This window comes from Gymnodraco acuticeps, unplaced genomic scaffold (genome assembly GCF_902827175.1).
Source record: "Gymnodraco acuticeps unplaced genomic scaffold, fGymAcu1.1, whole genome shotgun sequence".
NCBI classification, from domain to species: Eukaryota; Metazoa; Chordata; class Actinopteri; order Perciformes; family Bathydraconidae; genus Gymnodraco; species Gymnodraco acuticeps.
Window position 1 is genome coordinate 776,302 of NW_022990398.1, and position 24,900 is coordinate 801,201.

General features: G+C 40.8%; 1 protein-coding gene across 13 annotated transcripts in view; it reads right to left on the reverse strand.

Annotated features, from left to right (window-relative positions):
- kirrel3b (kirre like nephrin family adhesion molecule 3b) overlaps positions 1 to 24,900 on the reverse strand; it is a 170,981-nt gene that overhangs the window by 39,875 nt on the left and 106,206 nt on the right. For 8 of the 13 annotated variants that reach the window (XM_034224751.1, XM_034224749.1, XM_034224743.1 and 5 more), the window contains 2 exons: positions 15,623 to 15,792; positions 7,630 to 7,780 (listed from right to left, as the gene is read on the reverse strand). In XM_034224751.1, coding sequence (XP_034080642.1) covers positions 7,630 to 7,780; positions 15,623 to 15,792 — 321 coding nt within the window. The remainder of the gene's footprint in view (positions 1 to 7,629; positions 7,781 to 15,622; positions 15,793 to 24,900) is intronic. The other 5 variants (XM_034224752.1, XM_034224745.1, XM_034224753.1 and 2 more) reach the window with 1 other exon arrangement.

Genomic DNA, 24,900 nt, shown 5'->3' on the forward strand with positions numbered 1-24,900 from the left:
GGGGGGATGGTGTTATAGTTAGCCGACAGCTTTTGATGGGTTAGTTCAAAGTGGAGACCAGATGGTGTTTTTGGAACTTCCAACTTCTCTGTGTTTCCTGGAGATAGTGCCAACACAAATTGTTTTTTTCCCTTTCTTAAAGCTCAATTTCCAATCTCTCCGGGTCACCGTAGGACCAGCCTCACACTGCAGGAATGTCGGATGCCTCTGAAAGATGTGGAAGCTGTTTATAGGCCATCCGCATGTGGCTTGTAGCCTCAACAATATGGGCAGAGTGAAATACCTCAAAGGAGAACAGACAGACAGAGAACCTGAGGTCCAGCATATTGATCATGAGATATTCAGCCGTGGTACAGCAAATAATTTACTTGCTTTAATGAAGGCAGATGTTCTTCTATTTATACAGCAGCTTATGAGCAGCGCTGTACTCCATGTAGCACATCTGTCCAAATATGTGCATAAGCATCATCCTTTGTAACTAATCCTATCAAAAGATAGTTTTCAAAGCTATGTTTGGACAATTGGAAATATGATATCAGTATTGCAGCATAATAAGAGCTGAATGTAATCTACAGAAAAAACTAACTTTTTCATTGCCTTCTTATTAGGGGTGTAACGGTATCCGTATTCGTCCCGTACCGTCACGGTTCGGACGTCACGGTTCGGCACACGACGAATACGCCACACGACGAATACGCCTTTTTTTTTGCGAGTGGGAAAAAAGTCTGTCACTCAGGGCAGTATCCACTACATTATATATAATCCAGGGGGCGGTATTGCGCCTAAAAGCTGTTTGCCAGCCGCCCTTAAACAACAAATGAAGAACAAGAAGAAACAACAACAAAACGAACAAAATACAAGAAGAAGAAAAGTTAGTATGGCGATTTCAGATAACACACAGGAGCTAGAACCCCTATGGCTAGAACCCACCTGATTCTTTTAAATCAGCTGTGTGGGAACATTTCGGGTTCCCTGTGGACAACAACAACGACGATGGAGTGCGCGAGTGGTGGATCGGACGAGGACGGTGTGTTGGCGTTGTTCGATAGCGGTGCGGTATGCTAATGGAACACGCCAAACATGTTAAATCATATCAGAAGGCATCACCCAGATTTGCCAATCACCGGAGCCCGGCAAAAGACAGCAGCAGTTCAACAGCTGATCCCCGCTGTTTTTAAGAAGACAATAGACATGAGAGCCGAGAGACCAAAATAAATAACGGAAGCTTTTGGCATATGTTTTTCAACGACTTTGCGCTCTTGAAACACTTTCTTATTATTTATGTCATATTTTCAAGACATCCTTTTTAGTTTTACAGCTTGATTAAACCTTTTTGTTTGACATCAGCCATTATAGATAATATAGCCATCTGAGTGTGTGTGGTACTGTTTGTGGTTTGTTTTTAACTGTTTAATACAGTTAATTATTCAAAATGTCAGAGTTCCTTATTTTTAAACTGAAACTTGCACTACTGTTCAAAAATAAATAACAACAAACCTGGAATTATGCATTTGGGACTTTTTTTTGCTTTTTCTTGTTGTACCGAACCCGTACCGAACCGTGACCCCCAAACCGAGGTATGAACCGAACCGTGACTTCTGTGAACCGTTACACCCCTACTTCTTATCCATATGTGCTTTTCCCCTTAAATCTTAACTTCATTTAAGAGGCTACTCTAGCTCAGTAGGTAGATTGTCATCCTCAAATTGGAAGGCCATTGGCTTGATCTCTAATGTTGAGTCTTTTATGGAAGATACTTAACCTAAATTCCTGATGGCATGGCAAGCTGTGTATGTGTTTGCATGTTAGTCTCCCTGAGCAGGTGGCACCTTGTATGGCAGCCTCTGCCTGTGTATTAATGTCTGTGAATGGGTATGAAAGCTGACTTGTATTATGCAAAAGGCCTTTGAGGGGTTTCAAAGACTGGAAAAGCGGTATATAAATGCAGTCTTTACCATTTTCCTCTCACTTTCCAATTCTGTCATCTCCCTTCAGATGAGTTGCCATTATCTGCTTGATTAAGCCGCGAGAGCATGTAACTGCTACCAAAAACAAATCCTCCCCAATTGCACATCTGCATGTTCTTTATTAATTAGTCTCAACAAATGGCATTCATTTTCCCTCCACATGGCTCAGCTTGTTTGCAATGCAAACACATAGAGTCTTGGCTTTGCTCGTCCCCAGCGCATTAATTTCCCAGTATGCGTTTGAAAGTGTGTTTCAATGTGGGGCAAAGCTAAGCAGATATGCAGCAGGACTAGAACATATTTGAGGAATATTTTAATTTGAGACATGAGTGGGATGAAACAGTGGCATCAGAATCATATTTCACTGCAGTAGTTTTATGCCAGGGGCTAGCATAGTTTAGTGATTAAAGACCAAAGGGCATCATTCAAGTGAAGTCATGCTGCTGGAGAAAAACAGCATCAGGGGGTAGCCTCCCCTCTGCTATCAAATAATTACAGTCCACTAATGCACTAGTATGGACAACTGAAGTCAGCAGTCTATCCACAGCTCTGAATCACCTAGATTGGCTTTAAATCCCTCTCATTCTGGCAACATCACCTGTACATACTGTATTTAGATGCTAATTTGTCTAACCCTTGGTCAGATAACTGTGTACGAACTTCCCTGGGAATGAAAATGCTGAGGTGGATGTTAATCATAAGCATTAAAGTGAGGATAAAAGAAAATAGCGTTGTGAAATGCATTGGATTTTAGGCTGGTTTAAGCTGTAGAGCAATGTGCTGGGTTGTGTTTAGATTACTCTCATTTGGATGGCTATAAGGATTGAGCAGAGGGAATAAAGGGCACCTAGACTTAGAGGTGAGCGGAATACCAAATGTTGAGAAGGGCAGACTGACTGAGAAGATTTTAATTACTTTGGTTGCCATTAATAGTATCGCACGTAACACGGTCAATTAGAAAACTCTGGGCCTGAAAATAAATGAGTCTATTAAGTCTAAATATTGGGAACCACACAAAAAATATATGCCATAGGAAACTGCAGCATTCATTTACAGTATATATTCTAATTATACACAGCAATATTGGGACATGCGCTTATTTACTGCCTTTTTTAGAGCAAGATCAGTATTCGTTCAATCTCAATCTTCAAATGGATCTAGCACAAATGATGTCAGATACATATTTGAAAGGCATTAACCCTGCATTGAATAGCTGTCAACTCATAATTTGAAATGAAGGTTAAAAGCATCTGACTCACAAATGCTGCCATTTCAAGTCTGTATGCTTTCAATTTGAACTTAGATAAGTGGACCTTAAAATACTGAGGTCTTACTGTATACTTTCCTATTTGGAGTAAAACCTATACCCAAAGATCAAAGTGTCTTTCATGCCGGCAATTTATGAGATCTTGGAAGGACAGAAGTGGTTGTGGTGTGGGCTCTCTAGCCTGAGTTTGCCCTCACAAGATTTTTACTTAATAATAATAATAATAAGCATTATTTGTACAGCACTTTCCATTCATCAGGTGCAGCTCAGAGTGCTTTACCAAAGCACATATCACAATTTAAAACACAAAAAAACCACAATGTGAGTCACAGGGTGTTTCTCAATGTCGAGGAAGGCTGCTTCAGAGCCACTATTTCAAGGATAGTACGTCATCGAGTCCCGCCGAAAGACTGTTCCAATGTCCAGGATGCTTGGAATTCTACCGAGGCCGGCGTTCTTCGTTGCGGGAAATTTGTGTGTATCCTGCGCAGTCTTAAAATCCCCACAATGCTTTGCGCACAGACCAATTTCAAAATCTTTGGCGGAAATCGCGCTCCATTTAAGGCGGGGCCTCGCATAAGACGCACACCCGCACACCTGTTTAGCCTGTTCCACCATTCTTCGTTTTCCTAGGCTAGGAAGGATTCTTGCCTCGCTTCTGAGGACTGACTCGGAGGGACATGTCCTACCAAGGAAGCGTCCTCCAGCATCCAGTAGGTACAAGGTATGATAATGAAAAATAAAACACAATAAATGGATAGTGATCGCTCTCGGTAAACAAAAGAAAGACAGGCCTCGACTACCAAACGCCCTGTATTTTTAACAGTGAGTCAGGTGTACATTGTGGAATCACTTGCAAAACTCCTGTGAACAGCATGTAAAGGTGTGCAAAAAAAATTACAAGTTTGCACTAAACATAGCACCTAATTATGTTATTTGTGGAAACTTAATTATAAAATGCTGTCAACTTTGTTATGTTTTTTGCGTTATTTGTATTTCATTTAATTCAATACTTTCCCAAAACAACTTAGATGCCTTTTTTTTTATTCACTACCAGTCATCCATACATCACTACATTTAGTCTCTAGTTCCTGCAAATCGTAAATACATTTGATAGCTTTTTATATTTGGATGGTAATCATTCTCTTTTAGTATGTCTATGTGTGAAGAAGGAAGATACACAGAAGAAGCCAGTACATCTCAAAATATGTCACTACTTTCCCAAATTGCATCCCTTCAAGGCTATTTTGTGGTCATGATAGAGATTAAGGCCATTATTATGTGAACATGAATGAATAATAGTGTATACCGCCACAGGGAGATTTGGTAAATAAACACATATTGTGACGGCTTCTTGCTGTAGAACAGAGGGAACACCCAGCACCGTTGTTAAATATGCATGGTCAAGGTGTTACGTTAATTTCACACGCTGACATGGAGCGCCTGAAGGAACTATTGTCTTGAAAGGTCGGGTGATGGCCTTCTTTGAGAAAAAAATAGTTTTATTGTGGGAAGAATGTTTGTTTTGCTTGGGACTTTTTTCAATTGCATGACAACAGTTGGTGAAATACATTCTGTTGACATCTATTATGGCTGTGCAGGGTCAAGTCTTTTGTGTTTTTGTATCACAATTGAGCTGTTTTTCTAAATTGGAAAATTAACTGGAAGGACTTATATGAGCATTAGCAACTACATAATTATCCTTACATCAATCTTTTGAGCTGGGTTGTTTTTGGGCAATGTAGAAGATTTGGGAAAGCATTAGTGTGTGTTTGACTTGTACATGTGCCCAGTCATTTCTCAATATCTGACTGCGTCCCAATTCAGGTTCTAGATCCGCCAAAAGCCTGCATTTCCATACTAAATATGTCATAGCAGGCGTACGGAGCCTGGTACAACATTCTTCCTCAAATGATTCCAATGAACCCACACTTCTACATTTGGAGGACATTTCCAGGAGATACACTTTAAAACTATTGAATAATCTAGAACGACTGATCTAATTCATTTAAAGCATTTCAATTCTCAACTTGGTTTGGTTATCGTTTGGTGTGTGCTTCCTTCTCTGTATGACAAGAGCAGCTTCCCATCAATATTTACCACTCGAATGGACTAACAGAATTTTAGAGGAGCAGTCTCATTGGTCAGACCCATGTTCTGTTTGGTCTTTAAACTTAAGGAGGTCAACTTTCTTCTGCTACTGTCCCCCCCTGCCAGTCTCCCATCATTTATTCATCCAGCACCTGTGTTTATTGTTAAAGAAAGACTGCTTCTCACGAGAGGTCTTCTTTGAAATGCTTGATGCATTCATATTTAAGTAGTTTCCAGATTTCTCACAATATTTTTCTCACAATATTTTCATAGAAAAAAAGTGTATTTCAGTGTTAAAATTACAATTGAATAATCAATGGCTCAGTAAACCTTTACAAGACACAAGTCACATCTGGAAGACATATATCTACAGTAGACATGTATTCAGTCGGCGTATCTCAGAACACTTTATCATTTTGTGTTTCGTGGAAAGTGCACACGGTGCACCAGAGCTCCCATTTTTGGTTTGGTTTCAGCAGGGGCGGTTCTAGGGGGGGGGGGGGGGCAGGGGGGCCAGTGCCTCCCAAACACTGACCTCTGACCCCCCTGTGGCCCCCCTAACAATGAAAAGTTTTTTTTTTTTTTTTTTTAAATGTATATTTTCTGGTACTGGGTTTGCCAAAAACCGCAGGATTTTGTTGCTGTAATGTGAGATTGTGCAGACACCCTTATGTAAAGTAGAGATGTAACTGTTCATTGCCTTTATTTTTATATAAATATGGTGTTAGTGCAAACATTGCACTATAACTTAAGCTGAAGCTAACAGTAATAACTATAAGATCTATCTGAAATAAACAAGTGTACTGAAACAAATACCAATAACTGTATTGCATTGTTTTCTTATGCGCAATTACTTCATACTGTCTAGTTCTCTTTTTCGTCCTGCATTTATTGTGCCCCCCTCAGAAAATAACTGGCCCCCCAGTGGCCCCCCCAGTCAAATTGGTCTAGAACCGCCACTGGGTTTCAGATCCTCTTGTTGAGGCAAGAACCTTTGTAATAGAATAAGACAGCATTGAAATTAGCCAAATTGATGCCTAATACGAGTGCATCAAAGTTCAATCACAACAGGTTCCATTTCAGGAGAAGCTTCATTTGAAAGTGGTTCTTAGTGCAAACTCCGTAGGCTCTGCTGAACTGTGCTGAACACTTTACCTGTCAAGACTGAGGACGATGCTGGGGGAGTGAGAAGGAGGGAGGGGAACAAGAGGCTAAGCCTTCTGGGAGACAATTTGAATCTCGACAATTAGTCTCTGCTGTCGCTCAGTTTGATCTCACACTGTGAAAAATGTTGTCGGGAGCTCTAATTGTGTAAAGAACACATTTTTGAATGCTAATTAGAAATCCGCTGCCATCATTTTTCAGGGTTGAATCAAACATTCAGAAGCGGGTATGACGCTATGATGGCGGGTAGTTATCACAGGCACATCATTATACATGGTGAGAAATCATTTTTCATGGGGGCAGACTTCCCTCCCTGACTGCATGACAAAAAAGGACGAGGACAAACTGCAAGGGCTGCAAACACTAACAACTGTTAATCATTTTTACTCCCATGCCTGAGTTGGCCTGATCGCAGCGGGCGCGCTCTCGCCATGCTTGCCTCTCGCGGTGCACATAATGAAAATAATGGAGCAGTCAGTCATATTGCCTCTCTAAAAAGTATTTTCTGCTTTATTAGTCATACTTAATGGTGTTGAAGGGGCCGTGAGTGATGCAAAATCCCTTTGTTCAAAGCCCCTCTTTTACAGTGAACGGTTCTTGATCGAAAAAAGATTCCCTGACAATTGAGGCTGAATGTGTTTTACACGCTGGGCTTACTTTGCCTATTTTAGAGGGGAATTGTGCGTTCTCTCATAAAAAAAGATTGATGGCGCGAGCAAGGAAATAAAAGAGGTGGAGACAGTGTGCGTAGCGCAACACCAGGCAGGTAGTCGGACCAAAACAGACAATCCCATTCATTTTTAGATGGACAGCTCCTTTGATATTTTATCATAGCGAACAAAAAAAAGTGATGCATCGTCAATCCATCTTCCACCTACATGGCTTGAAAGCAAAATGGAATCCAATTATAAATACCCATCAGAGCCTAAAATGAATCCTATATGTTTACAGAGTGTTAGTCACGTATGCCTGTCAGACAGTTTCACGCCTATACTTGTAAGAAATTCCACAAATACTGAGTAATGTGTGTCATACGCAGACTTTTACCCCCAATCTCTATTGATTGATTTCTAGGGACTTCATGAGTGAAGGGAGAGACATTGAAAGGTATGAAGAGAGAGGGAGAAGAGGTTTGCTTACGCTGGATGTCAATTGTGACGCTGGTCTCCTTGCCGTTGGGGACTGCCTTGTTGGAGGCTTTGCAGGTGATCTGCTGACCCGTCTCGATGTTGGAAGGCGAGAGGTAGAGCGTGCTCACGGTGCTTTCTCTCCTGCCGTCCCGCAGCAAGGTCTGCAAAGAGGAAGGCAAAGTTAGTTAAAGTTGAAGAAGAAGTACATGTTTTCGGCCTCTAGATCTATACCACATGGTTGTTTGGTCTAATGGATTAAAGTGCAAAAAACTTAGATTTTCTCATATCAAATAATCTCAAATTGTTTTGATTTTGTGTAGTAAGCTTCAAATGCAGTGAACTCCGAAATTAGAGTCAAACACTATTGAATAATATGTTCAATAGCTCAGACTCACAACACTGTAAATGATATTCAAAGAGTGAACAGAGATAAACAGTTCACCAGATAAGCTTTGATGGAGAAGGTGTAGACCTGGGGAAAAACCCCTGAACAAAACAGCAGAACATTCATGAACACACACATCTCGTCCCTTGGGGGACCACAGGCAAACCCTCAAAACACAAGTACAAATATGTTTTTTGAGCCTCTTTGTGTGTCTGGAGAGCTGCGCTCTAGTGCACGGCTTGTCATACTCCACAAAGGAAATCAATCTTCTTTTCAGCGCTCATCCTCTGAGCCTTACATTGTGGAAGCCATCTGGAATCGGTTGGTAGCGCTCAGTAGCTCGCGCTCTCCCCAAAACGCTCAGGGGAGGGCTCTGGGAGTCTATGTTAACCAGTGCAGGGCAGAACAAAGTCACTGACTAGAACAAATTGCGTGGGCAACAGGTCACAGTGTGGTCAACCACAAGATGCATTTCCCTGCCATCTATTTAAAGAGGCTCACTGTGGCTTAGTGTTTTTTTGTAAAAACACAAGGCCCTGCCACAGTAAAGTACAGCCATTTTCCTGATGTAGAACTGTTGAGTGAAGAAAGCTCACATTGGACTTGTTACCTTTGGATAAGCCTTAAAGATGTAATAACACATCAAGAAGATAATTACATCTCAGCATCAATGCAACATTTTAGTCTGAAACTCGATTCTTTACCTTGTCTACAAAGGTTTATATATAAAGGCACAAAAGGCAGGATGAAATGTCAGGACTACATAAGATACATTACTGTATTATAAAGCGTAATCGCAAAGTGCAGTAGAGCATAATGCTATATTTCAACCACCATTTTCACTACCTGTTAATCATTGGCTGAGTAACTCTAGTTTGTTGTCATTGCACAAATCAGTGGTAATTATCTTTTCATTTCTATGCAATGCTTTTTTTAAATTTTAAAACCCTGTAATCTAAGAATGTCTCCCTCTCCTAAAGATACCATAATCTCAATAATATAATTAGTATGTCATTGAACTTCTAATTAAGCTGTCAAGATTTTTCCATATGAACCTTTTATCCAACTTTAAGTACCTAAAGCTCCCTCTTAAGTATCAGAAGAAAGTCTCAGCCTTGTTATGCATATTAATAAGCATTTTATAAGGATAGGGATATTATAGATGCCATTCATGTTCCTGTGGAGCCCATTTATATGTGAAGAACCATGTGATGAATTTCACATTTGTGCGTGAGTCACTTCTAAAGCAGAGCGCATTAGCTGTCAGACGTGGGATATGTCAATGTAATATCCTTTCTGACACAATCAGGATTGTTTCCCTCGTCGCCTCGGACCCGTCTGAAGTCTTTAATCTTAAAAAGGGGGTTAGCCGGTTGCTGCATTGAATTCAACACCATGACTACATTACAATTTGATACATTTTCATATCCCTGCCTGGAGAATATACTAGGCTGGAAGGGGTTAGCATGAGTAACAAGATGGAGATGGAAAGGGTTGCTTTTTTGCCACGTACATTTAAATCTTTATCAGGTGATTTCTGAACGCTAAAGGGCAAATGAGACCGAGAAACACAGAGCAATAAGCCAAACTATTGCTTGTCAAGTTGATTTATGCAAACATTAGCAGCAGCAACAGGGACATCCCACTGGGGCTCTCTTTTCGACACACTTTTAAATTCAGGTCTAAATTAGCTAGCTTTGAGTCTTGGTTATGGCACTGCCTCTTAACATCATCATTCTGACATCCAACACTGTGTTTTATTTTGAGATGGATTGCCAGTTAGCAAACTAAACAACTTAACAATAGCTAACTAGCTTAATGGTGCAACCTCCAAGCTTACCGTTAAATAAGCAAGAAGGTGACCTGTCATTAGAAGACCAGACAGTGGCTTCAAAAAGCCTATCAATCTGGATAATACTAATTAATATAACTGGCTGAGCCCAATGGATTATCTTCTAAACAAAACTTGATGTGCTGCCAGCAGTGCTAATTCACTCTTAGCCCTAAACCGCTACTTTGTTTACTCTCATGCTCTATTCTACTTAGTGATCTATTTTAACAGTGCTGGTAATTCATGAATGAAAGGTTAAAATGTCAATCATGTAAGCAAGTGGATTTAATGAAAAACATTGAATTGTATTTAGACTTTATAGGTATTTTGATAATTATATGTGCTTATTTTAAAAGGTATTTTGATAATTATATGTGCTTATTTTAAAAGGTATTTTGATAATTATATGTGCTTATTTTAAAAGGTATTTTGATAATTATATGTGCTTATTTTAAAAGGTATTTTGATAATTATATGTGCTTATTTTACCAAAACAGCTTATCTCATTTTGGGAATAGCCTAACAGCCAAACTCATCTATAGAAAAATCTATAGATAATCAGAAACGTGAGTCATTAAACGTCTTCAGTGTTTTATGTTTGGGGCAGCAACCACTAATGTTGTTTTTATAGCTGAAAAGTCAATCAATAAGCAACCATTAATAAGACTAATGGTAAACAGTAAAACAAACGTTGCTTGATACTATGAAAAAAAATCACATCCACAAATAATTACAAATGAAATACAAATAAATACTAATTTACTATAGATAGTTAGGTTTATAAGATATTATCGGATTAGGCCATCTTTAATAACATACTAAATGTGGCTGTAAGGTCATACTAACAGTCCAATAAATGATTGAAAGGAAAATAAAAGTCCGACCGAATACATTTGATATATGCAGAGATCCCTCAGGGACGTTGCTGAATTCACAAAGTAAGCAAAAGCTAATAATATATACATCATTAATATTCTGCTTACCCATTCAACACGCCTTTGATTTGATACCAAATGCATCTCTGGGTTTCAATCAGCCATTTGAAATGTTGGACCACACAAGGGCTATTTGACTAAATATTCAAACCATTTATTTTTACGGTGTTTGCAGAAATGAAAATATGTCTTTTTTAATGTGGTCATTGAGGTAAAAATTGTTTCTTTTTTTAACTCACTACTCACCTTAAAGGCCCTGTCACACTGTCCCGAAATTGACACCCGATGGACACACGATAAAGGAAATGTTCAAATTCGGCTGTGATCGTAGCAACATCGGGCCATTCGTGAGGGCATCTTAAGCCATCGTATGACCGCCGGGGGAGTTTCTCAGGCTCCGGCAGCAACTTCGTGAGCGGCAACTTCGTAAGGCACTCGTGAGGACATCTTGTCAAGTCGTGTCATCTTTGTGTTATCATCGGCGCATTCGCCCTCACTCTGATCGGGGCGAATGCCCGATGGCACCGATGATAACAAGATGCCCTCACGATGGCCTTACGAAGGGCAACATTGACACACGAATTCAACACGAAAATGAACCTTCGCAAGGTCCTTCGGCTATTTTTTGGCATGCCAAAGATTTTGCCACCGCTCACGAAGTTGCTGCCGGAGTCTGAGAAACTCCACCGGCGGTCATACGATGGCTTTAGATGCCCTCACGAATTATTTCACACACACATACGGGTATTGGGCCGAGCGCGACACCGTACTTCCGGTCTGCGCCGTTTTACGCGAGGTGCAAGCAGCCGTACACCGTCTAGGTGTTGCTAAGCTTCCTGTACTGAATATCATAGTCTATTGCCTTAATCAATATCTCTAAAATACCACATATATGCAATGGCATGATAATATTATTGTGACAAGTGGGGTATTCACCTGGTGTTTCCAGAAATTAGACGTAGATGCAGCCAAAATCGACGAAGGCCACTGTCGTTTTTCCATACATCTGCAGGCAGTCTGTAACAACCCACACAGCTCTAGTTTACGCTGGTAATGACCTAAAGCACACCCCTCAAGTCCAGAGATGTAATCCGAAGACATGCAGCGATTTCTTCGGTCGTTAATTCAGAAAAAAAACCTACTGCGCTCTGCCTGGCTACATTAGCTAGCTGTTTATATTTGCACTTCCAGGATATTAGCACCTCCAGGAAAATGGCGCATTTATATATATTTATATGGCGCGTGTTGCATTGTGGGTAGTTCGTGACGTCACTGTGTGTGCCCGATGTTGCTACGATCAGAGCCGAATTTGAACATTTCGGGTTGTTTTATTGCACAACAAAATCATGTAAACATATTATGTAAATTATGTAAATATTATGTAAACTGAAAAGGATATCATATATTATTTTGAAGGCGAGTTGACAGGAAGTTGTTGTTGCTATGGAAACAACAACATGACGGAGAAAACGTAATATCTTCTACATATAAAGACGGAGAAAGTAAAGAACAAAGTCTGAAGATATCAGTACAGTATCATAGTACTTTAACATAATTGTTTGTGTTACTTTCATTGCAGTTGTATGTCTTAAATGTAATGTAAATGTTGCCTTCGTGTGTGGTTCGGGGCCATCTTCGTGCGAAATTCACAATTAAATATTCGTGTGTCCATCGGGTGTACATTTCGGGACAGTGTGACAGGGGCTTTAATAGATAATTACGAAGTTTTTAAAAATCAATTAATTAGAGTCATTTATATTTTTAATCTACACTGAACAAAAATATAAACGCAACACTTTTGTTTTTGCTCCCATTTTTCATGAGATGAACTCAAAGATCTAAAACATTTTCTATATACACAAAATAACCATTTCTCTCAAATATTGTTCACAAATCTGAAATAATCTGTGATAGTGAGCACTTCTCCTTTGCCGAGATAATCCATCCCACCTCACAGGTGTGGCATGTCAAGATGCTGATTAGACAGCATGATTATTGCACAGGTGTGCCTTAGGCTGGCCACAATAAAAGGCCACTCTGAAACATGCAGTTTTGCTTTATTGGGGGGGTCTGGGGGGGTCCGAAATCCAGTCAGTATCTGGTGTGAGGGGTAGGATTAGGGTTAGGGGTAGGGTTAGGGTTAGGGTAATGTTGTGAATTGAGTGGCCCATGGTGGTGGTGGGGTTATGGTATGGGCAGGCGTATGTTATGGATGACGAACACAGGCCACTCAATTCACAACATTACCCTAACTCTAACCCTACCCCTAATCCTACCCCTCACACCAGATACTGACTGGTTTTGGGACCCCCCCAGACCCCCCCAATAAAGCAAAACTGCACGTTTCAGAGTGGCCTTTTATTGTGGCCAGCCTAAGGCACACCTGTGCAATAATCATGCTGTCTAATCAGCATCTTGATATGCCACACCTGTGAGGTGGGATGGATTATCTCGGCAAAGGAGAAGTGCTCACTATCACAGATTTTTTTCAGATTTGTGAACAATATTTGAGAGAAATGGTTATTTTGTGTATATAGAAAATGTTTTAGATCTTTGAGTTCATCTCATGAAAAATGGGAGCAAAAACAAAAGTGTTGCGTTTATATTTGTGTTCAGTGTATATGAATAAGGTTAATTAGCTTTCCAAAAACATAGAAGATCTTCTTACATCAGCACAATGAGTTCTCATACTGTAATGTTGAAGGTAAGAGCCCATTGACTTAATATTCTCCTCTAGTGCTTGGGAAACTTTACCCGTCTCATAATGAATAACATTCTTCCACCTTATTACTCAATGGGTGTGACAATTAAAATGCAATAAAGTGCTCCAATTACACAAAAAAGCTCATGGAGGATAGGAGAAGAATAATGACACTGGGAAGCAGACAAAACAGCTGCTTTAAACAGTTGTAGGTTAGAGAGTTCGATCATAGAAATTAAATGGAAATAGAATACAAAAATTCTGCTGAAAATATTACACACAAACAGTGGCTGCTTCATGTAAATCTAGGTAATTTTACCTGCTATCAAACAGCAACATGATTTGACTTTAAAGCAGAGAAAGTACCAAAAAAAAGAAGCTATTTTCTTTCCAGGAAGAAAAGCTAAGAACACGCGTAACCATGTTTTAAACCTCCTAACACTGAGATAACACCCCAGTCTCCTGCTCACCTCTCAGCTTGCCACCAGAGCATTCAGAAAAAAAAGAAAATGTAGCACATCGGGGAGGGGAATGCATCAGGTTTTTCAGATGATTTGCTGCACCATTCCTGTGTAAATAATATCATAGAGCTCCTCTGCACACTTTCAAACCACAGCCCAGACCTGGAGGCAGTTCTTTGCATTTTGCCACTGAGTAGCTCCAGATGGGACATAGAGAATATTATTCATTAATTTCCTCTACCCACATATTCACCGCTAGTCTTTATATTTGAACCATTCACCTAAGAGCTTCTGCCACTTAATTATTTGGGGAGTCCTCTTTATGATATACCGTCCAAAAGTTTAGTTAAGCTACCCTCGCTAACGATACACATGAATTCAGTTACTCTTATATCGTCAAAACCAACTCACAATTATGTTAAACGATAGCTTTAATCATACACTTTCTCCATAACCACTGGTCCAGTAAATGGCTTTCTAAGAGGTCATATAGATGAGCTTTTGGAGGCCTTAGTGGGAAATTATCTTTGGGTCAGAACTATCATTAGACATGACACCATCAGGAAAGCCATTTCTGTGAGTCGTCCACCACATCTGCTCACATTAGTCCTCTTGATCTGCGGGATATGAAAAGACCATTAGAGCAGATGATTATGCTTACAAAATGTCCCCCAACTGCTCAGGATCCAAAAAAGACTCATCTTCTTTTAATGGAACCCATTGCTTGTTAATGGTGGGCAATAGAGACAAGAGAGAAAAGGGACACACTTGGGCTCAGAGCAGATATGTGAGCATCCATCAGCCACCAGCACAGCATGTCCTCATATCTGCATTCGCTCTGAGAGGAAGTGAAGGCAGGAAACACACCCCCCGCCCACTATTAGCAAGCGCCACCTCAAGCAATCACTTTATTCAAATCGGCCTGGTGCCGTACCCCAGTCCAATCAATGGCATTTATCTGCTCTTTGAAAAAATACGATAATGGGATGAGGCAGCACAGGGAGCGAGGGGAAGGTGGGGGAGGTGTTAGTGCTCCAAAGTGCCTGGTTTCTTTATGTGGTTTGTTTAAATGAAAATAGAACATGACAGTGTTGATTGCACGATTAGCCTAAAGGGTGAGTGTCAGTCAAAAGTCTATGGGGTCAGGTGATCATGCCACCAGGCTGGTTAGCACAGTATCGTGCACTTAGGCATCAGACGTGGGAACACGGTCTGTCAGTGAGAATCATACTGCGCCGCAAGAAAGGTTCTGGCAGATTCCAGCACGGAAAGTGACATAGTACATTTTGTAACAGGTTGAGAAGATGAAGAGAGACAAATACCACTGAAGGAGATCAAAACAGAGAAAAGCCAGTGATAGTTCCCCGATCTCGCCATCTGCTTGTCTGAGGTGATTTGTATACTGGGAAAAAAGGGCCAGCAATCTTTTAAGGAATCAAAACGCAACCTGGATTTTCAAGGGATTTCACTTAAAAAAGAAGTCTGGATGCTGAGGTAAACACCCACCAAAGACTCAGACACTCGCTCTGAAACATCTCATGGGTGTTTAGAAGTTCTGCAGTTATTTTCGGGAAAGCAAGACATGCAAAGATGTAAAGAAACAGGTGTTGTCATTCCCTATCTCTGATTAGCAACCCTCTTCCTTAATTCCACCCACACCCTTGTCCCCAGACGGCTTTCAATGACACACCTCCATGCTTACCTTGGAGTTCATTGCCCCATTAAGGACCTGTCCGTTGCGGATCCAGGCGATGGAGGCTGCCGGCTTGGCGTTGTCGGCATGGCAGGTCAGATTGAGGGGATCTCCAGCTCTTAAGCTCACCACCGGCCCTCCACTGATGACCGGGTCCTCCGGGGGAACTGTTAATACAAAGAAAGAAAGGGCATTAGCCACATGATAACCATATGATAATGATTGGTTTGCATAGGATTTAGAAACCAATAAGGATTGTGTAATTCATATTGAATCTGGACTATAAGTAAGTATCTGGAATTGTAATTGAGTTATAATTCAATATGTGTTCTCTTCTTGAAAACATAATGATGGCAAACAGGCATGTAATTACTTGTGGCTTTTTCATGCAATTATAAACATTGCGTTTCCATGTAATTGTGCGACTAGAAGTTTGATCCACATAAAACAAAAGATTTAACAAATGGCACTGTGAAGATTTGACTGCATGTCTTCATCAATCTCCTCACACAGTCAATTCCCATATAATGAGAGTACTTATGATGCTAACTCGAAACCCGGTTTTGGTTTGTTGTATACAAATGACTTTCTTAAGGAAATACAAAAACATGGTTACACATTCTGTGAAGGTAATGACTTCACAGTAAGAAACAGATTTAGCCTGTGCTTAATCTTAAACCGCCATTGGTGCGATATAACAGCTTTACACAAGTCACAGCAGGACTGTCTAAATACCAATCAACTCCCATCAGTCAAATAAGAAGACATTTTGCCACAATACACACAGGAATGGCAGAATGAAATGTGATTCAGTCCATGTATAACCCCCCTCAGATGCACAGATGTACATTTGCTGGCCAATTTCTCCCCTTCTCAGCTTTGACAAACACAACAGAGAGAAGAAAGGATCACAACAGTGCAATATGAGCCTCTCAATGGTACTGATCAAAGTCCTCTCCCTGTCTTCCCCATGAGCTGATCTGGATGTTTGTTTCTTCTTCTTTTTCTATAACTGAAACTGCAGTGAATTATTGATTGACCTGAGTGCTCATTACAATGCAGATCTGGGGCAAGATGAAATCAAAGGCTGCAGGCAGCTGCCATATTCCCCTTGCATCATGATTGGAAAGAAGGTTATTATGGGTTGGATCCATGCTGTCAAGCAGCACTGAGATGAACGAGAACAGAGAGAAATGTAATTGGGAAACAGTTTTATACATTTACAGACAATAAGTATAAAAGAGCAATCTTATGGCAGACATAAAAGAAAGCGTAGAGCCGGATACAATATTGCATACAGTATTCTACATTGGTCCATCTTCATTTACATATTGTTGTCACTTGACATAACTCATTGTTGTAGAGGAAACTTCTGTGTAGCTATGCAGTGGGAGTCACCGACTCAGGAAGGAGACACGGTAGGAGCAGTAGCTTTGATGTCAAACACATGATGGTTTATTTGGAGTTAACGCCGGAGGATTCACATCACAAGTCCAAGAGTCAGAGGTTCTGACTTCACGGTAGAGTTGCCACGTCAATTCTGAAGAACTCCAAACCCATGTATTTAGCTAGTTCAGAGAGCATCATCAACATGCTGCATAACAAGATAGAATGATAACACCTCTATCAGCTGACGCCAACAGGCAGGAACAGGGAGACAAAACACTGAGAGCACAGCAGCCAAGGTTACAGGTGCCTGTGCTCAGTCAGGACAGTTTGAACTGATACACTGGGTCAAAGTTATGGGCCTTGGAAAATATTCCACAACAATTGTCAATTTATATTTGCCGTGAATTTGTTTAAGAAAACATTAAGCACCTCAAGTTTTATATTAGAAACAGAAAACTGAATTTACTTTAAGGACATTATCATATAGTTATAGTTATATAGTTCAACTTTAAGACTATTGCCCATACAGTATGATCAAAATAATGTGTCAATACCTGGCAGCCTTTTCTGGACCACATTGACACCCTTACTATTGGTGAAGAACCCAATACTTCATTTTACAGCAGAGCATCCCCCCCCCCCCTTTTTCTTTGAAATACTATTTAATATTCACCCTTTATTTAATTTTGTTTTTATTTCCTTGCCCCCCCCCCCCCCCCCTTGTATGTTTGTGTGAATGAGATTGCGGGGTATTGGGGTTTGTAAACTGTACTAGGAAAACACAGTATTTTACATGTAATGTCTTGAAAATGTCTGTTTGATATCTGTGCGAAAACTAATAAAAAGATTTATTAAAAAATAATGTGTCATGTCATGCAGAACAAATGGAAAAGCACATTGAGATTGGTCTCCTTTAGAAACATTGCACTCCAGCTTTTAGTCACAGACAAGCTCATTTTAGTATTTGAGTGCGTTGGTAATTAGTGCACTGTTGTGGCATTTTGGTCTTTCGCACTTATGACTAATCCTTTTGCCTTACAAAAATGGTACATATAAATACAAGGAAACTATTTGTTTTTCCAATTTATCAGACTCAACCAACAGTGCCACATATTTGCAATGAGTACGGACTGGATCAGACATCTGTGGGCACAATGATTTCTGGAATCTGACTAGAACAGACTAATAACTCTGACCTGGACCAGTGGCTCTGCAATATTAAAGAACATTCCCACTGAAGACACTATGGTACAAAAGTGTTTGAAATGCAGTGTTAATTCTAGCAGGCTCCCTTTCATCTGGTGGTCATTATTATGCGTAGGGCTGGGAGAGGTAGAGGAATCTCAGGTCAGCACTATCACATCAGACAACAGAGTGCTGATGTAGGCAATGAGAAAGACTCTTTGTGAGAATGTGGTCACCTTCTGGTCCTCTATCAGCAATTGGAAACAAGGTCAAGGAGAACACATTAGTTTATTCCTATGCTCAGTTTAGAAACTACCGCATGGTATGCAAATGAGAGGCATGTAAAAAGCAATGTGAGCCGGGAATCTCAAACAGCTCTCGCATTTGTCAATAAAGGGAATGAACCAAATGGGAAGCTCAATGAAAGCACCGAGACAGTTGATTGCAGAGATCCAGCATTATTGGCTTGCTGTCAGTGCTCTCTTGCACACAAGACTGAAACATTAATTAAATGCCACGCACATAAGGCGGCCACAAAATATTTTTTTTGTATGGAGGGAGATTAGAAAGGACTGATAGGACAAATACTTGACGTGATCTTATTGCTTACAAGGCTCAGAACTCTCAGAGAACGAGAAAGCTGAGGCCCCTTTGTCATCTTTTAAGGGATATATTCCTCTTCCTCCTACACACATATTAGTACATAGGTGTCTGTCAACACGCATGCCAGGGTCAGAAGTTGACACCTCTAATGAGCGTGGATGAAAGGTTGCACACTGTTTGCAGTAAGTCACCATCTGACCTTTAGAGTCTCAGTTGTCTACTATTATTCACCGATATGTTTCTCTACTGAGAGATGTCAGAGCAAGAGGAGTTTATTATGTTGTGCATAGTGGAGCTTCATGGCAGGGAGGTCAAAGGCAGACCAAACAGAGCACTGCTACATGTCCAGGTCATGTCCCTATGGAAGGCCACCTGCCAGCAACACGCTGAGATTGAATGGTGAACAGACAGGAAATATAATGGATATGCCTTGCTACCTCCATCCTGCAAACATACCTTTGTATCTCGCTGTCCATGAGGTCTTACTGTATGTGCAGGGTGACAATGTGGATACAGTTTGTGACAGCCTTGACTGAAATCGTTTTTTTGTGTGAAAGTAGCACAAGGCTCTCAGTGTGTGCCCCATTGGCATCTTTTTGAAATTGCAACCATTAAAGAGCACTGAAAAAAGGCTCACAAGAAAGCAAGTTGGTTGTACTTAAAGGTGGGGTAAGTTTGAGAAACCGGCTCTTTAGAATATCTTAAGTGCTTTGACAAAAAATCCAAACAAAAATGTCATCTGTGAGGAGGGCTCTGTAAGGAAGTGGCAGATTTTTTCCGGCTGTGTATTTTCAAATTCTAGCGCACTCGAGCTGGTTTCTCCAAAATGACCTACCCCACCTTTAATAGAACAATATTCGAGTAAAATAGGAAACATTTATCCTCTGGGCAGTGGCGGCGCCAGAGTATTTTTGTTGGGTAATCTATGGTAGGGCCCATACAGTGGTGGGGCTCAAGTCAGTATTTGTAATGTAATTACATACACGCTATATCGCACCTTGACAGTGAAACGCACGCGTGAGGCTTTTATTAGATTTTATTAGTCTACTTTTATCAGCTAAATTACATCGAGAGCAACAGGTGAGTTAAACAATACAATAACATATTCTGCTAATTCCACGTTGTTACAACAGGCTACGCAGCGGCAGAAACAAGAAAAGTTGGCATATAGAATTGACACGGAGAGAGAGAGGGAGAGACACAGGTAAACAGAGAGAGACAGACACAGCACACAACAGGTAGCCTGTATCTCTATTGTCATACAAAACACTTTTTCAAATGACCCATTATTACAAAATATATTCAAAACTCACTATTCACTCTTCAGGTGGGTCGTGTGACACTGGCACCTGTTCGATTTGTACCTCAATGCGAGGGCGTTTAAGAACAAATCTATCCATCCGAAATATACAATTAATCCTAGAGGTTCTGCTGTCTGTCTGCAATTTACTCGGCGCGAGTTTGGGGACTTTTCACTGTGAACGTGACGAATCAGTAATGCATGACGCAGCAGACCCAACGTTTCGTTGCTCTGATTGGCTGTAGGTCTGTTCAAATTGCATTCGGAGGAATTTTGATCTGACCGCGGCCGCGCTGATATTATAACGCGAGAGAATGTCCACACCTTTAGTGTATAAAACTCCCCCACTACTTAGACTATTCCATGCACCCCTCTAGCATAAGCCCGAATGGTCTCAACCATATTGCGTCAGTAACGTGCACTTGTTGTTACCTATGGTTGTTACAGCAGGATCAGTTTGTGTGTTGTGGACACGACCGGTAGATTTTCGCAATCCGTGTTCTCAACATACTTACTTTAACATAATTTGTCAAGGTAGGGCTAAGCCATTTATTGGTATGGCTGTAGCCTACCCCAGCCATACCCTGGCGCCGCCACTGCCTCTGTGTATTGGCAGGTGAACGCCTTTATGTCTGCTGAGGGAATAGGAGGATTTGACCAATAACCCAACATTTATTCAATAGGAAAAACTCTGTTAAATTGATATTTTAGTCTTTCTCTTTATCTGAGAACTTCCACTGATCCTGCCTTATGACTGCCAGGTCTGACAGTTAATACAGAGGCCAAGCCTTGAACTTGAATCAGCCATCATCATTACTGGGCTGTTTGCAAACTCGGCAGTCCCTAATGGTTCTAAATTAGCTCTTTACTGCAGCCATTCGATGGACTTGGCATAAGTAGTGTGGTCAGTGGTACAGATTGATCGCTCCTCTTTAATTACAGGCTGACTCACTGCAAACCCTGTTCCTCTCACTACTTTCTTCTTGGGGATAATAATGTAATCTCTTTCAACACTTTCACAAATTTGCATTCTCCTGCCCGGGCAAAGACACCGTCGGCATGCAAACGCACAGACACAGACATTTTTCAGTTATTACAGGTTTGATACAAATCAAAGATAACTGATAGCAGCCACAAATGAGGTTTTTATTGCATGTCTGTATTACTCAAAGATGTTAGATGTGTGGTTTTACTAAAGACTTAAAAAGGCCCTATGCCAGTTCATTACTTTAATCCTTGATATAGTTTGTTGGGTTTGACCCACAACTTTAGGTTTTAGCTCCAAGCATTAATTTCTTTGTTTGAGGCAGAAATCCAATTGGTCTGTTAACCTCATCCCTTTGAGGGGTAATTCAACAATTTAGTTTAAAGGCTACTTACATTTCATGGAGGGCCGTCATCTCCACCAAGATAAAACTTTGTTTATGTATTTGTAGAAATCTACGAATGCTAACCCTATCTTATTTTAAACCCCACCTGGGTCACCTTAGACAAAAAGAGTAAAAAATACACAGTGATGTCAGAAAGCCTCATTGCAGTGAGATCATTTACTTTTACTGCATAATCAACCATATCCATAAATGGGACCAAGGCATATTGATGTGTAATTAACTCAACAGTGCAAGGCCGTAAGTCTGTCACCTCCAAGAGGGGCCTGTGTAAACCCTGGGGGTCATAAAGCTGCCTCTTGTGCCTTAATAGATATGAATTTTCCAAACACAGAAGATAGAACTCCCCAAACACTGAACATAAAACTTGAACTTATGTAAGGGGACGGTGACATAATGCGCTGGAGTTGGCTGAAAAGTCCACTTCAGTCTGGTAACAAAAGTGTTACTGATGGTGGACCTACTGGGTTTTCTATGTCAAACTAATATTGGGGACATTTCTAGAAAGCATCAGAGGAAATCCTACCTGCATCCTGGCTTTCCAGGAGCACGAGCAAGTGGAGAAAAAGCCATTTGGAGGTGAATGAATGAGATAGGGCTCCTCACAAGGAGGCAGGATGGTGTAAGGAAGGGGAGGCTTGCAATGTGTAGCTGCTGTATAGCGCTGTGCTTCAGCAGACGTGTCCTGAACAACAATGAGCTTCCTGACTTGCCTGTCTATTCCAGAAGAATGCCTGCACGGGCCGCCTGTCACCCCATTGCGACAGCTTGCAGAGTTTGTGATAGATAGATCAGGGGGGGAAAAAAGACAAAAAGGAGAGTAGACGAATACCCAGCACAGGTGGATACAAGAGACATGCGTGGCTCACTTGCCCAAATCACCGGCCCTCTTCAAGTGCTGTCAGTGTACATCTGTTTGAAAGCCAGACGATACCTGAGCCATGTGTTGCACACACATGAAGAACGATGAGTATGAGTGAATAAATGAAAGAAAGGTGAGAGAAATTCGTAACATAAACTGGATCACAGATGGCAATCACAAACAGTGTGACAGACTGTACTCACGTATACAAAAAATACGTGAGTACTGATTTGTATGTGTATCCTACCACATAGGGAAGTAGTGGGAAAAATGGCAGCTAATCGAATTGAATGGAATGATTTAAATGCTGGGGTAAACACAGACCCATTTTGAGTGTAGTAAAACACTTTTATCAATGTTATGGTAGTGTTGGTGTCAAGATCTACGGAATGACCGGTGCCAAATAAAGTGGAGCGATGAAGATGAGATGAGGAGTGGGGGGATGCCAGAGCTGTCAGGAACATGTAGAGCCTGCTCCTTCACATCGCAGCCATGTGCAGCCCGAGAAGCTGCTCTCCCCAGATTGGGAGGGTGCTGACATCACTGCTCACCACCCGGCTGCGTTGGGTTATATCGCTATATACCTATGTGTGTGAGTGAGACTGTGAAGGTGGGAGGCAGCGAAATTGGGATTCGGGTTCCAAAAATAACGCTTATTGCAAGGTTCTGCCAATTATTAGCCCCCGTGGTTCTACATTTTCCCCTGATGCCAATCATTTCTTTGCGAACAATTACAGTTAGCTGAAGCAAGACTATTTACAATGTAGTGTGAGTTCAGTTCTGCTCAGCACCTGTACACAGTTGGTACCGTTGTTTTGCAGAGCACAGATGTGTCATTTCTCCTCCTTCTGTTGAAATACCGAGGATTAAATAAATATCCTACATTCAGTCTGTCTGCCATAATAACGCACCTGCTCACAGCCACTCTGATATCATAGATGTACTTATCTCTCCATCTCCTCTTTCAGACAAAATGGCAGAAAAGGCAGCGCAATTTAAGCGTTAGTCATATTTTCTTCCAAAATGACTGCCGTTTAAGACACCTTATCTCTCACTATACTTCCGCTGAGATGCTTGGCTAGACCTAAATTAACTTTTGAAAGAGACAAATTGGCTACTTACACGGGAGGCTTTAAAGCTTCTTTTTTGAGTGTGTCTGAAATTGGCTCTCACACACATGCGCTACACACACAACGCCAATGGCACCACTCAGTAAGAGGGATATGGTAGGACTTCTAAATGATGAAATAAAGAAAAGACAACCCCAAATGACAGTATGTGAATGATACGACACACAACCATAACCCCTACATTTTTAAACATCATCCGAGGCGTGTCCATGTCTCACCTGCACCACCTCTCTAGACCTCGGCCTGGGTTTTAAACACTTTTAGGGACACTTGGTTGACTTTATTTTAAGATATTTCCCCTCCCCGTGTGCCTACTAACCCGTGTGTATTTTATATTTTACATTTTACATATTTGTTTTATATTTTACATATTTTAACATTTTGTTTGATGTGATTTTTATTACCAGCACGTGTTTTTAAAAGCACTTATTCTACTAAGCACTTTTATGTATGTATTTATCATTTGTCCAGACTAATTTTACCTGCATGCCGATTTTAAACAAAGTCAACCTCGGTACTTTTAGCCAGATGTTTAACCCACTTATAGTACCAGGTCTTTTACCAGATGTTGTGGGACACAGCCTCGGACAACCCACCGGGGGAGACCCCCTCTTAGGGGCAGGAGTACAGGTTTTAACCCTACCGCATACTGTATGCTCTGTGCTTCAGCCGCTGCTCTCTTTTATTGCATTTTCTTTATTTCATTTAAAAAAAATGTAACACAGACCAAACAGGGCTTTTATAAACTTGTTTTGGTTTTACTACAAGAGTTTTTAAATAGGTTTTTAAACAAAACATATTTACCGAGAGCCCGTACACCACGCTGCGTTCCCCAAAACCCTAACCCCAACTCAACAGCACACTGACTCAACTTACATACAAATAAAAAACAATATAACGATAATAATAAACATAAAATGTGTTCTTTGCATAAGCTTTTTTCCAAGAAACAACAACAATTGCACTCATAATTATTTTGTCAGTCCTGACACTAAACACATTTATGGAGCGTGTTAAACATTATTAGTGTATTTTTTTCATCACAACAACTCCTTAGCCTTCAGTAGCTCTTTTTGATGTTACTCTTAACCCTGCCCTCAATGTCCACCCCCATTACTAAAGGAATGCCAGAGTGACCTTTGAGAAAAAATGAATTCAGACTTATCCACAGAAAAGGCTGATTCAGCTTTGGCAATTTGGAACGATAATAACAAAAGATACCCTTGGGCTTTTGTGTGCATACAAATTGTTGCTGAAGCAAGTGTCCAAAAACATTATCTTGCAGGGAGGGGAACACACATTTTGCACAAGATGACTCATTCAAATGGCATCAATAATACGTGTCAAAAGACGAGCATCACACACTGTGTTTATGAAGGCATGTTTGTGGAGGGTCTTTACGTTTAACCCCTGCCACA